The sequence below is a fragment of the Myotis brandtii genome, unplaced genomic scaffold (genome assembly GCF_000412655.1).
Source record: "Myotis brandtii unplaced genomic scaffold, ASM41265v1 scaffold57, whole genome shotgun sequence".
NCBI lineage: Eukaryota > Metazoa > Chordata > Mammalia > Chiroptera > Vespertilionidae > Myotis > Myotis brandtii.
In genome coordinates, this window is record NW_005370133.1 from 78,298 (window position 1) to 91,093 (window position 12,796).

Below are 12,796 nucleotides of genomic sequence, written 5' to 3' on the forward strand. Positions count from 1 at the left end.
ATGTACCTTGGTTGTGGGCACATCCCCAGTGGGGGGTGTGCAGGAGGCAGCTGATCGATGTTTCTCTCTCATCGATGTTTCTAACTCTCTATCTCTCTCCCTTCCTCTCTGTAAAAAATCAATAAAATATATATAAAAAAAATGCCACATACAAAAAAAGGAAAAAAATGTCACTAACCTAAAGTATTTTTAGAGGCCGTGTTTGGTAATTAATAATTACTACTTAAAAGACTTCTTAACAGCTCTGGCCGGTTTGGCTCAGCAGATAGAGCGTCAGCCTAGGGACTCAAGGGTCCCAGGTTCGATTCCGGTCAAGGGCATGTACCTTGGTTGCGGGCATAAACCCAGTGGGGGGTGTGCGGGAGGCGGCTGATCGGTGTTTCTCTCTCCTCGCTGTTTCTAACTCTCTATCCTTCTCCCTTCCTCTCTGTAAAAAATCAATAAAATATATTAGAAAAAAAAAGACTTCTTAACAAATCATATATTCAGTAAATATATTGGATTTGGTGAAAGTGAGCCCTCTAGGATTTTGAGACAAAGATGAAAGGTCAAATGTTTTATGGATCAAAGATGAAGGATCAAATGCTTTAATCTCTGCAACAGGCAAAGTGCCCATGTGGTAAAAACCATTTTAGAGCAGACCTCTGTTCTGAAGGAATTAGATCATAGGAGGCATAGATTAGTGAGTAAAAATATGTAGATTTGTGTTTGTTTTCCAGATGCAAGACTTTGAAATACTGAGCAATAAGAGATGGATTTGGGGGACAGCTGGAGCCTGGCATTTAAGAAGGACCTATCTATTCACTTAGCTATATAAAGTAGAAAATGTAAAATGATCTAAATGCCCAGTAATAGGGAAATGTTAAATAATTTAACTGGTTAGAGTGTTTTTCCAATACGCCAAGGTTGCAGGTTCAATCCTGGGTCAGAATCAACCAATGAATGCATAAATAAATAGAACAACAAATCGATATCTCTTTCACTCTCTATTCATCTCTCCCTTCCTCTTTAAAAATCAATAAATTAAAAAAATTAAGAGTTATCCTTAAAAAAAAAAAAGAATGAGGATAATCATCAGAGTAGTGAGATAAATTGGAAACCCCTGAATTGTTTCCCATGTGAACAGAGGTCTTCCTTATGTGCTGCCAAGGGAAGCCATTACATCCCAAGTCCAGATAAAACACCTGCCTTCTGTAGGCCAGCAGGCAGACTTTGGTGGTATTCAGTGGGGACCTAAGGCTATGAAATTTTTAAGGCACAAGATCGCTATATTGCTCAAACAAATGGATGTTTTTTGTCTTCATCTTATTTAGGCTCTCCACAGTATTCAGAACTACTGTTTCCTTTACCCTTTTGATATACTCACCCCTCTCTGCTTTCTAGATACCAAACTTTTCTGGTTTTTTTCCTACCTCTCTTGCTCTTGTTTTCTAAGTTGGGGTTTAACCACAGCCTTGCATGAAGGTAGGCCCCTAGTTATAAATTATAAGGGAAGACTTTTCCTTTTAGGCCAGAGAGTAGATTACAGTAGGTTTCTTTTTCATCCACTCTTTTATTGAGGTGTAACACTTTGAAAGTCCTTCTTTTGTATGTGAAGTCTTAGTTCCAATTTTTAGCCCTTACCTTCTGGCTTTGCATGGCTATTAAAACCCAGTTCTCCTCCCCTGCAGATTGGTGATGGCCTGTTACTGCTCTAGTTTGGTTCTGTTTGCTACATATTTAAAGGTTGCTAGCTATTATTCACCCAGCACTTCTAGATATTTTATATCAGGACATTTTTAGGTTATCTATTTAACAATTTTGCCTGAAAAGGGACTCACAGTTTATTATTTTGTTTGGAGAGGAGAGGAAAAAATCACCATAATCCCGCAGTGCTAATATAGCAACAGTCTTCAGCTATGTCCAAATACAGGTACATCTCTTACTCCTCTTTGAATTTCAGGTACATGTTTACATCATTTCAATCTCTGTTGTTTCTTAAAGTACAAAGGGTCATTAGGCATTTACTATATATTACTTTTAATTTTTTTTCCAGAACAATATAGCTGAAGTACAAGAATTGCATTCTGAATTAATGTGGAAGGATTTTATAGACCACATCAGCAGTCTCCTACATAGTGTGGAAGTGGAAGTCAGTTACTTTGCAGCAGGAATTATTGCCCATTTAATATCTAGAGGTGAACAAGCTTGGACATTGAGCCGTAGCCAGAGGAATTCTCTTCTGGATGATCTGGTAGGATCATTTGGTGTTTTCTGGAAGCATACACACAATATTCATAGCGGTTAAACTATCAAAGCTTCATAATGCAATAATGCAGTGCTAAATAAATATTGTAATCCTTTTTTTGTGTGTCTTGTGTCTTCTGTCTTGCAGCATTCAGCTATTTTGAAATGGCCAACTCCAGAGTGTGAGATGGTAGCATACAGGTAATTAGCAAGATAATTAATATTAAGACAGTAACCTAGTCATTTTGCTTGCCTAGAGGTCCTACTAAATGTGTAATTCCTATTAGGTACATAACCCCCCCTACCCCCTGCCCCCAGGTATCTATCTTCCTACTGGTTTTAAAAGCAAAGTATCTTTACTTTCTGCTACCTCTCATTCATCAGTCCTTCCTTTATTCCACTTTTATTGAAGACAAATGCCAGGGACTTGTTTTTTGCTCTTGAAATTCAAAGAGGAATAAGAGATGGTGCTTGCACACAAGAACCTAGTGAGGGAGACCAAATGCGAATCAGATATGATTCACTATTATGCTAGTTTTGTGCATAGAAGTCTATACAATTAAAGATGAGAGTACTTAAATCTGCATTGGAAAATGGTTAAGAGTTTCCAGAGGAAGTATATTATGAGCTGAATTTTGAGAAATAATTAAGTAAGGGCATAAGATTTTAGGAACAGGAAACAATATATTAATATAAGGAGTTCCAAAACAAGATTGAGAGAACTAGAAGTAGCACCAAATTAGTTTAGGGAAACAATTTATAATAATCTATTAAGGTGCATACTGGATGCCTAACTCTGCTTATGACAATTAGTTGACTTGATAGCTAATTGCTAATTACTTGAAATATTCCAGATGGCTGCATAATATTATTACAACTTATTTTTGTTATCTACTTCATAAATGCTGATGCTGCCAACATTTATGATTCTCCCAACTTATGTTCTACCCACTTTTGGGCAGAAAACCAGTAGAGATAGAAAGGCTAATTCTAGACCTCCTTCATGGTGTTCTACCAGTTAGTTATCAACTAACTTTTTCTTTTCTAGGTTTTCCAGCCAAGGTCTGTTATTCTTTAAATGTGTATCTTCAAGACCAAAAAAGTACTTTTTAAAATTTCTGTGTTAGTACCTTGTTCTAGTCACCTTCCATCTTCTCTACCAAAACTTCTCAGAATATGGTCCTTTTTTCAAATGGCTAAGACAAAGGAAAGATATACTGATAGCTCATTTATATTAGTTTAAAAATAGTTGGATAAAATTTCTAGAGTGAAAAGCTCAGGAATCATTGCTTTAGGAAATGACACTAAGCCCTGGCTGGGTGACACAGTTGGTGGGAGCATCGTCCCATCAACCAAAAATGTTGTGGGTTTGATTTCTGGTCAGGGCATATACCTTGGTTGCAGGTTCATTCCCCTAGTCAAGGTGTGAACGGGAGGCAACTGATTGATGTTTCTCTCTTACATCTATGTTTCTTTCTTTCTCTCTCTCTCTCTCCCTTTCTCTCTAAAATAAATAAACTTATCCTCAGGTGAGGAATTTTTTAAAAAGAAAGAAAATGACACTAAGTAGAGGATGTAACTTTTCTTCTTTTCTTTTGTACTTTTAGGTCCTTTAATCCATTTTTCCCATTACTTGGCTGTTTCACAACACCAGGAGTCCAGCTATGGGCAGTTTGGGCCATGCAACATGTCTGCAGCAAGAATCGTATGTACCAAAAAGAAACTATGTTTTTCTTTCTCAAGGAAAATTCTCCTTACATAGAAAAGCCATTTCTGAATTGTGTATTTAAGTGATTTTTAAGGACATAGACTTTTTAAAATACTATATAAGAGAATCTTAGTTTATAAAGTACATTTATTTTTTCAGAATGAGCTTGCCAATAGTAGATACTGAATGAGAATAGTGAATGAGACTTACATTGTTCCAACATGGAATATAAAAGTTAGGAGCCACTTTAACGGATTTGGCTCAGTGGATAGAGTGTCTGCCTGCAGACTGAAGGGTCCCAGGTTTGATTCTGGTCAAGGGCACATGCCCGGGTTTCGGGCTCAATCCCCAGTAGGGGGCATGCAGGAGGCAGCAGATCAGTGATTCACATCATTGATGTTTCTATCTCTCTCTCCCTCTCCCTTTCTTTCTGAAATCAATAAAAATACATTTAAAAATAAATAAATAAAAGGGTCAAGAGAACCTAAGTTTTATTCAACAACCCAGACATTTAAAAAAATAATAGTAAAAATGAGGAGCCTACGGTGGGTTCATTTTTTGAGCAAAATGTCTTAAAGAGATCCAATATTTATGGTACATTCCAGTACCCAGTCCCCATCTACACAGAATTTCCCCATTCAAGATGTTGCTCTCTGCACCCATAGTCTGTGGAGAAGCAAGGCATTTAGATAAGGGTTTTGTTTTTTGTTTTGTAAGTTTTTAGAGAGAGAGAGAGAGAGAGAGAGGAGAGAGAGAGAGAGAGAGAGAGAGAGAGAGAGAGAGAGAGAGATATCAGTGGGCTGCCTCCTGCACGCACCCGAATGGGGCTTGAGCCCAAAACCTGTACATGTGCCCTAACCAGGAATCAAATAGGTGACCTTTCAGTGCACAGGATGACGCTCAACCAACTGAGTCACACCAGCCAGGCCTAGATCAGGTTTGATATCTCTTTTTTAAAGATTATGAATCAACTGTTTTGTCAGTTATTTATTAATATAAGTTCATTCCATAAGTTACTTTAAACATTGCACAAGAAACACATAGAAACACTAATAATAAAGTGTAGTGTGTTTTTTTTAATTAAAAATCAGGACCAACATCATGTCATTAGAGAACTATAAATTAAAGTCACAATGAGATACCAGTTTACACATACTAGGAAGGCTGCCTATAATCAAAATGATGGACAAGGACAAGTGTTGGCGAGAATGCGAAATAACTCTTTCACATTCTTTGCTAATGGGATGGAAAAATATATAACCACTTTAGAAAATAATTTGGTGACTTTTTCTAAAGTTAAACATACATTTAGCATTTGCCCAGCATTCCAGATATTTCCTCAAAATCAATGAAATGGAAAGTCCACCAAAAAACTTAAACAAGAATTATACCACAGGTGTATATACATTTGCAAAACTCATCAAAATGTAGATTAACTTTAATTTTGTTTTATTGTGTGTAAATTATACTTTAATAAATGACTAAAACTAATAAGGCTTTAAAAGTTGTGTGTAGCCCTAACCAGTTTGGCTCAGTAGATAGAGCGTCGGCCTGGGGACTGAAGGGTCCCAGGTTCGATTCTGGTCAAGGGCATGTACCTAGGTTGCGGGCACATCCCCAGTGGGAGGTGTGCAGGAGGCAGCTGATCGATGTTTCTCTCTCATCGATGTTTCTAACTCTCTCTATCCCTCTCCCTTCCTCTCTGTAAAAAATCAAGAAAATATATTTTAAAAAAAATTTGTGTGTACAAAAAAATATTTTAAAATAAAAATGCAGAAATAAAATTGCATGTACAATATCAGTGCCATTAAATTTTTAAAAAATAGAAATGAGGGTGGGGGTGGAGGTACTGGTGGAGAAGGTTAAAGGATTGAGAAGTACAAATTGGCAATTATAAAAGTAGTCATGGGAATGTATAGTCATATAGGAAATACAGTCAATGATATTGTAATAACTGTATGATGTCAGATAGGTACTGGAAATATCGGGCAAACACTTTGCAAAGTATATGATTTTCTAACCACTATGCTGTACACCTGAAACTAAAACAAAGTAATATTGAATGTAAACTGTAATTGAAAAATAAAATAAAATAAAAGAATATATATTAAAAAACAGGAAATGCATAAAAGTGTAACAAGCACCTATCTTGTGATTTGGGGTCAAATAAATTTTCTTTTCCAGATTGTCTATGTCTTAAGGTTATGATTAAAATGTAAATGTAAATATATATATATGGTACGTGTATTATTTATGTGTGGGAACTTGCAGTGTAGACATAACATCATTACAAAGGTATTTATCAATCTGTAGCATATGTTAGCGGTCAATAACAAAAGAGCTAAATTTAAGTGAAAAATAATTATTTTGTGTGTGTGTGGAATAATTTTTAAGTGTTTTAAGAAAAGCTCTTTCTCTTGTTTTCTTTCAGCCTCAAGGTATTGCAGCATGTTGATTGAAGAAGGAGGATTGCAGCATTTATACAACATCAAAGAACATGAACAGACTGATCCCCATGTCCAGCAGATTGCTGTGGCCATTCTGGACACTTTAGAAAAACACATTGTACGCCATGGGAGACCACCTCCCTGTAAAAAGCAGCCCCAGGCCAGACTAAATTGATAGCCATAGGCAATTGGATAATTGAATCACAGGAATCCTTTTTGTGATAGGTTCATTAGGATATCTTCTGTGATGTTTTGGGGTTTCCATAACAAGAGGCTTAGATCAGTTTGGGATTGATGATGTACAGTACTGCCCATGTGAACAGTCTCTAATTTGTTTTGTGATTTTTAACTTATGAGGTAAGAAGGGTCTCTTCCTTCATCAATGCTTTTTAGAAAAATTTCTACATCTTTCAGTGTTTGAACTTACCTGTGCTTGAAATTCTACAGTTTTATGATAAAGTTTGCACGAACCCTTAGGCCAGACTTTTCTGACCTTAAAGACCCTTCTAATCAGTTTGCAGCTTCAGATAAGCTGTTAACCTGATTTCTGAAACCGCTTCAGTTGTGAATTTTATAATGCTCTGTATAAAATGCCTTTATTCTCTGTCTGTGTACCTTTTGTCAGATGCCCTCCTTAGTGTGAAAGAATGGAAATCTGAACCCTCTCCTCGGGAAAGCTACTCACTGGCTGGAGCTTGGATAGCTGGAAGAAAAATATATTAAAAAGAAAAACTATTAAGGGATAACAGAGTTTAGGAACTGGGAAAAGGTCTGGTCTTATGGTATAGTTTTTAAAGTGGAGCAGGCTATGCTTCTGGAGTCCACATCTCCTGGGGCAATGAGCAGTAGCTTCTTCATAATTATTCCTGGAAGCATGGGCTTCTGCTTCCTACACAAATTCTCTAGAAATAATCCACAGGCATCACAGTGTAAAATGTTACAGATTAACTCTCTGAATCGATAGGTCACATTGTTGTGAAAATGTGAATTTTTAAAATGTCTTGTTAAAACTGACCATTCTTGTCCCTCTATTTCAAAGTAATTTTGTTCAGTGGAATAGAGAGACTACATATGATGTTACCTGCTCAGTTAAAATACAAGTTTAACAACAGTAAATTTTGCCACAAGAAGTTAAATTTCTTTTGTTTCAAAATACATGTATCTTAATGTTTTTATGTTGGAGAAAGATGTCCACATTGTACTGCCAAAATGAACAAGTAGAATTAGACTGTTGTTAAATATAGTGATTCTAGGTGCAGTGCATAAGAGAAAATACTTTTTGATTCATTATTTTTTTTTATACAATTGCCTTTCCTTTAAGATACCTGTTATAGTATGGTAAAGAATCAGTTATCATTATATCAATAACAGCAGTTGGGAGGCAGCAAGTCACCAAAAAACTTAATTCCCATTTAAAATTTTACTTTGTGATTAAAGTTAATCACGATCTCAGATGAATGCATTTTTTTCCATAGATGACCAAATGTTTTCAGTAGAGATTTTAAATGGTATATTTAAATTATGGTGATTATTCAGAAGCATTTTTATTTAGAAAGGAGCTGGTTTACTAGTATGCTGATAACATTTTTGACATTCACATTTCATACCACTATTACAGTAATCATACTTGAATTATTTGGTACTCCTCCACAGGGATGAAAATTTAAACTAATGTAGGTCTTTAAAAACCATTAAAAATCAAGTAAAATTGTGTGTTACTTCTGACTTAATTGGTTTTAAAAAAATGTTATAGATACAGGATAAATTTGTATAGAATAAGCCTATTACAGAGGAAATAGAAAATTCTTTTAAAATTTTCCCCTCTTTTTCTGAATTTTAATATCTAAGGCAAAATGTAGAAAATAGGACAGCCTACAGTATCTTGGAAGTTGCTACTAGCTATGTTGACCACTTCCAAGTCTCCTAGCTTGTGTAGTAAAGGGAAAGGCTATTTGTAAAAGCTTGGCTTTAAGTTTCTCTTATATTCTGTTCAAGACAGTGCATGTTCCTTAAAGGCTAATCCTAGATTTTTCCTAACAAGTTGCTTTCAGGAATGGCTAAAGATGTACAGAAAATAATAAATCTCTTCTTACACAGAATAACTTGTTGATAGATGAAGACTCAGATATTTTAATTTACTACTTTGAGCACTAGTGATGGCCAAATACCTCTGAGTCTTAAAAGCAAAATAATTGATCACTTCCCAAATATATAAAAATTGTAGTGCCTTTATTGTTGGGATGGTTCTTAAAATTGTATATCTAATTAAGGCACAGAATTGTTTCTAAGGTCTTGAATCTGGCTAAAATATTGAAATTATAAGGCATAACTGGCCTCTCTCTACAGTTAGAATCTATTAGGCCTTCCTTTCGCATTTGTATAACAGAATTTAACAGTACTTGGTGCCTTCAAGGGTTACTTCTTCAGTGGCTAAAAAGTACTATTTCAAGCACAACTAAGACTAGGGTTGAACCACTCATTGCTCAAATCAAGATGCACTCAGATATTGTAAAATAACAGTACAGCAGTCCACAAGCAACAGCAAGAGATCAACAGGAAATGGAATTAGACTTTTTAGAATATAATGATGCATGTTGGTGGTATTGTTAAGTAAAACAAGAGCAGTCTGAAATTAAAGCAAAAATTAAGCCATCTCATTTTTCCATCAAGTAAGTTTGGCTGTGGCCTTTGAACTCTAAAAAATCATTTTTTTTTCTTCTTGCAGTTGAAAAAAACATAAATCAGGTAGTAATAAATGGTTATTTTACCTTCTGGCCAAGGCCTCAGTGGCTGCTGACCTTAGTTGCAGATTTTAAAAATCTTATCAGATCCACAATTACAGAAATTAACTTACATATTACTACTACTCACTCTTGAACAGAAATTCTGTTTAGTGGCATCAATCAACTTAAGTGAATTACCCATGAATGCAATGAATCACCGTAAAGCTGCAGTGGAAATTTAATTTTATCTTTTGATTGCGAACAGCCCAGGAATTAGAGATTCATGTGTAAAAACATTAATCCTATATATTCAGCCTACGAAGTTGCTTTTACTAAATGGAACCTTTTGAGTTGGCCCTTTTTCTCCCCATTCACTTTCATTTGGCTGTGTTTATTATTATTATTATTATTATTATTATTATACCATGTGTAAGATGGCATTGGGCCATCTTCGAGCCCTTTGGACCACGTTTTTAAAAAAAATAATTTTATTGATTTCAGAAGGAAAGGGAGAGGGAGAGAGAAATAGAAATATCAGTGATGAGAGAATCATAGATCGGCTGCCTCCTGCATGCCCCCTACTGGGGATCAAGCCTGCAACCCAGGCATATGCCCTTGACGGGAATTGAACCTGGGACCCTTCAGTCCACAGGCCGATGGCTATATCCACTGAGCAAAACCAGCTGTGGCTGGACCACATTTTAATGAAAACATTTTATTTGTTAAATTAGGGAAGGTCAGATTAAGGAATCATGGTTTTGGCTTAATGTTTCCAAATGCATGGATAACATTCACCCATCATCCCTTCCCTTCCATAGAACAATGTACTCAAGTTTGAAAAGAGTTCATGAGCAGCTGGGAAAAATTTTTTTTGTTGAAAACCTATCCCTCTGCTGCCCTCTAATGGTATGTTTACGTTCTTTGGTTATTGTGCAACTTTTATCTTGGGATAAACAGTATTATTAAAACTAACGGTATAAGTTAAAGGCACTATCACATTGTCAGTGATGTGGGCAGTTTTATCTGCATGTTACTTATTTGGGACTTTGTGGTTAGAGCTTCAGGGTAGTAGTTTAAGACAGATTATAGAAAGATTTGCAAACTTACGGTTTCCTTCTCAAATCCATTGTAGCAGTTTCAAATGACTGTGTGGATATTGGATATTTAATCTTTACCATTTGTGCCAAATGTGTTGGCACATTTTTAATTTTTATTGTTAACTCATGAACTGATTATTTTAGGAATAATGCAAATCCAACCTTTATCCAGTGATGAGAATAGCAGTATGATGGGAACATTTGCTGAATATGCTTTAAATGAGTAATTATCTTTTTTTAGTATTTCATAGTCTTTGCATGACATGGTATACTCCTAATTATACATTCTTTGGTTTCCAGATCTTTTTAATTTTTTTGTTTTGTTTTATTCATCTTAGAGAGGAAAGAGAAGAGAGAAAAACATCAGTTTGTTATTTCACTTATTTATGCATTTATTGATTGATTCCTGACCGGTGATGCAACCTTGGCATATTGGAATGATGCTCTAACCAAGTGAGCTACCCAGCCCAGGCCAGTTTCCAAATCTTAATCTAAGACATTCTATGTTAACTGATTGGCAGCCTAAGAAAGAGCTTTCTCTGCCTATTTCTTTCCTCCCCCAATTTTTGGGGTAAACTATGAGAAAAATCAATGCTGTTCCTCCTTTCTCTGGATGAAGCAGAACTCTTTTTGACAGCACAACCTTATAGCTAGCCAGAATGTCTATTAAGAATATTTAGAAAATCTAAACTTACCACAATCATTAAATGGGAAATTATAGATCTAGTTCATTAATAGTATGTGCTCAGTTTGGGACTCACTTTTGGGAAAACATTGGATTCTTTTAAGCTTATTTTAATCAGCCTAGAAGCAAGAAGCTACTTAGCTAGTGGAAGCTGAACACACTTTCATAAAGCAAGAAATTGAGTGTTTTTTTCCCTTTAAAAATGGGAGGATGTTATATCAAGATTTATACTTTCAGATAATCTGCAAGAATAAAAATTTTAAATCCCTGACTTTTGTGTAATTCCCACTATCAAATTCTGACTTGTGAGTGTGGGGGGAAAAAAAGCTATCTTTTGCTTGAATTCTAGTGGAAGAGTTTAACTCCTTTCAAAGGATATCATTGGAAAGTATAATGTGTATACATTTCAAAGGCTCTCAGTTATCTGGACTGGAGGCACTGTTCTCACTGTGGCCAGATAAATGGCAGTGTTCTGTACGTGAATCATGCTATATTTTAAACCAGGACATCACTTAGATATTAATCTTGTGTGTAAAGATTTTTGTTTTTGGAATTTCTTTTTTGCCTAAATAAATGTTATAAATTTTATGTAAAGTGTGTCTTGTCTACTTTGATTCTAGACATTTGTTTCAAAATTTAATACTAATGCAAGATTCGGATTCCTTAGTTATCCTCTTGAAAAATTGCTTTCTGAAAAGACCAATGGTTTTGTTACTGGCAGTGTTGATTCTCGACGCTTCAGTTTAGTAAAGAAAGAATTCAGAGCCAAGAACTTTAATGCAAGAGGAAGTTTATTTAGCATGCAAAGTGACAGTACATTCGAAGAGAAGATTCGAGTGGGCTGCTCAGAGAGCTGCCTTGACCTTTTAGAAAGAAAGTCATAGAGGCAGAAGTGAGCCAGTTGAGCTGCAGGGACTTGGGAAACAAGTACAGAGGCAAAAAAAAAAGGGCATTTGGAGACAGGTTCACGGGGTTAGCCCACAGTAAGCTACTGCTGCCTCTGCCTCTGCCTCTCTGTTTGCAAGTCTGGTGGGGATCCTTAGAGCTTAGGAGAAAGAAAGCAAAGATACATGCCTGAAGGAAGAAGGCATGGGCATGAGAGAGAGAGAGAGAGAGAGAGAAGAGAGAACCTACACAGGGTCCTTTATCTTAAGGGGTTTTAGCTATTTTCCAAAGGCAGGAATTTCAGAGGAGGACCTCAATAAAATATTCATCAGCTTTGCAGGTGTGTCCTTTAATATGAAGATTCATAGCTTTAGGGTCAGGGTTGTGGTGTCTATTGATTGGTCGGCACTAGGGTAGGGTCATGCATCTGGTCCTGACACCAGCCATGGCGTCACTTCATGTGGTTTTGCTGCTTTTCTGGGCCTAGAGCTGAAACACAACCAAGGCCTAGATGTTATCTCTAGTTTGATCAAAACTCTGTCCCTGTGGTCAACAGACTGGAGATTTGTTCCTAAGATTTTTTTAAAAATATATATTTTATTGATTTTTTTACAGAGAGGAAGGGAGAGGGATAGAGAGTTAGAAACATCGATGAGAGAGAAACATCTACCAGCTGCCTCCTGCACACTCCTCACTGGGGATGTGCCCGCAACCAAGGTACATGCCCTTGACTGGAATCGAACCCGGGACCCTTCAGTCCGCAGGCTGACCCTCTATCCACTGAGCCAAACTGGTCAGGGCCCTAAGATTTTTTAATGCTAATCAGAACCTCATTGTCCTGAGTGCTTAATGCTTAAGGGAGTGGTCATGCAAAGGAGAAGGAGGCAGGTGAGTCAGGGTGCTGGATGAGGCCAGTTTGGATTCACTATCTGTCTCCCCATTTCATTTGCCAAGGAATTTTCCTAGCTTCTTACTATCCTACCTCAATTTTACTGCAAAAGTTTTCTAGTACTAGAACTCCATTT

General features: G+C 36.3%; 1 protein-coding gene across 1 annotated transcript in view; it reads left to right on the plus strand.

The window, feature by feature from the left end:
- Positions 1 to 9,630, plus strand: part of ZYG11B (zyg-11 family member B, cell cycle regulator) — a 45,810-nt gene extending 36,180 nt beyond the window's left edge. Inside the window, exons 10-13 of the mRNA XM_014549775.1 lie at positions 2,036 to 2,233; positions 2,375 to 2,427; positions 3,834 to 3,931; positions 6,366 to 9,630. Coding sequence (XP_014405261.1) covers positions 2,036 to 2,233; positions 2,375 to 2,427; positions 3,834 to 3,931; positions 6,366 to 6,556 — 540 coding nt within the window. The 3' untranslated portion in view covers positions 6,557 to 9,630. The remainder of the gene's footprint in view (positions 1 to 2,035; positions 2,234 to 2,374; positions 2,428 to 3,833; positions 3,932 to 6,365) is intronic.
- The last annotated feature ends 3,166 nt before the right edge of the window (positions 9,631 to 12,796 follow it).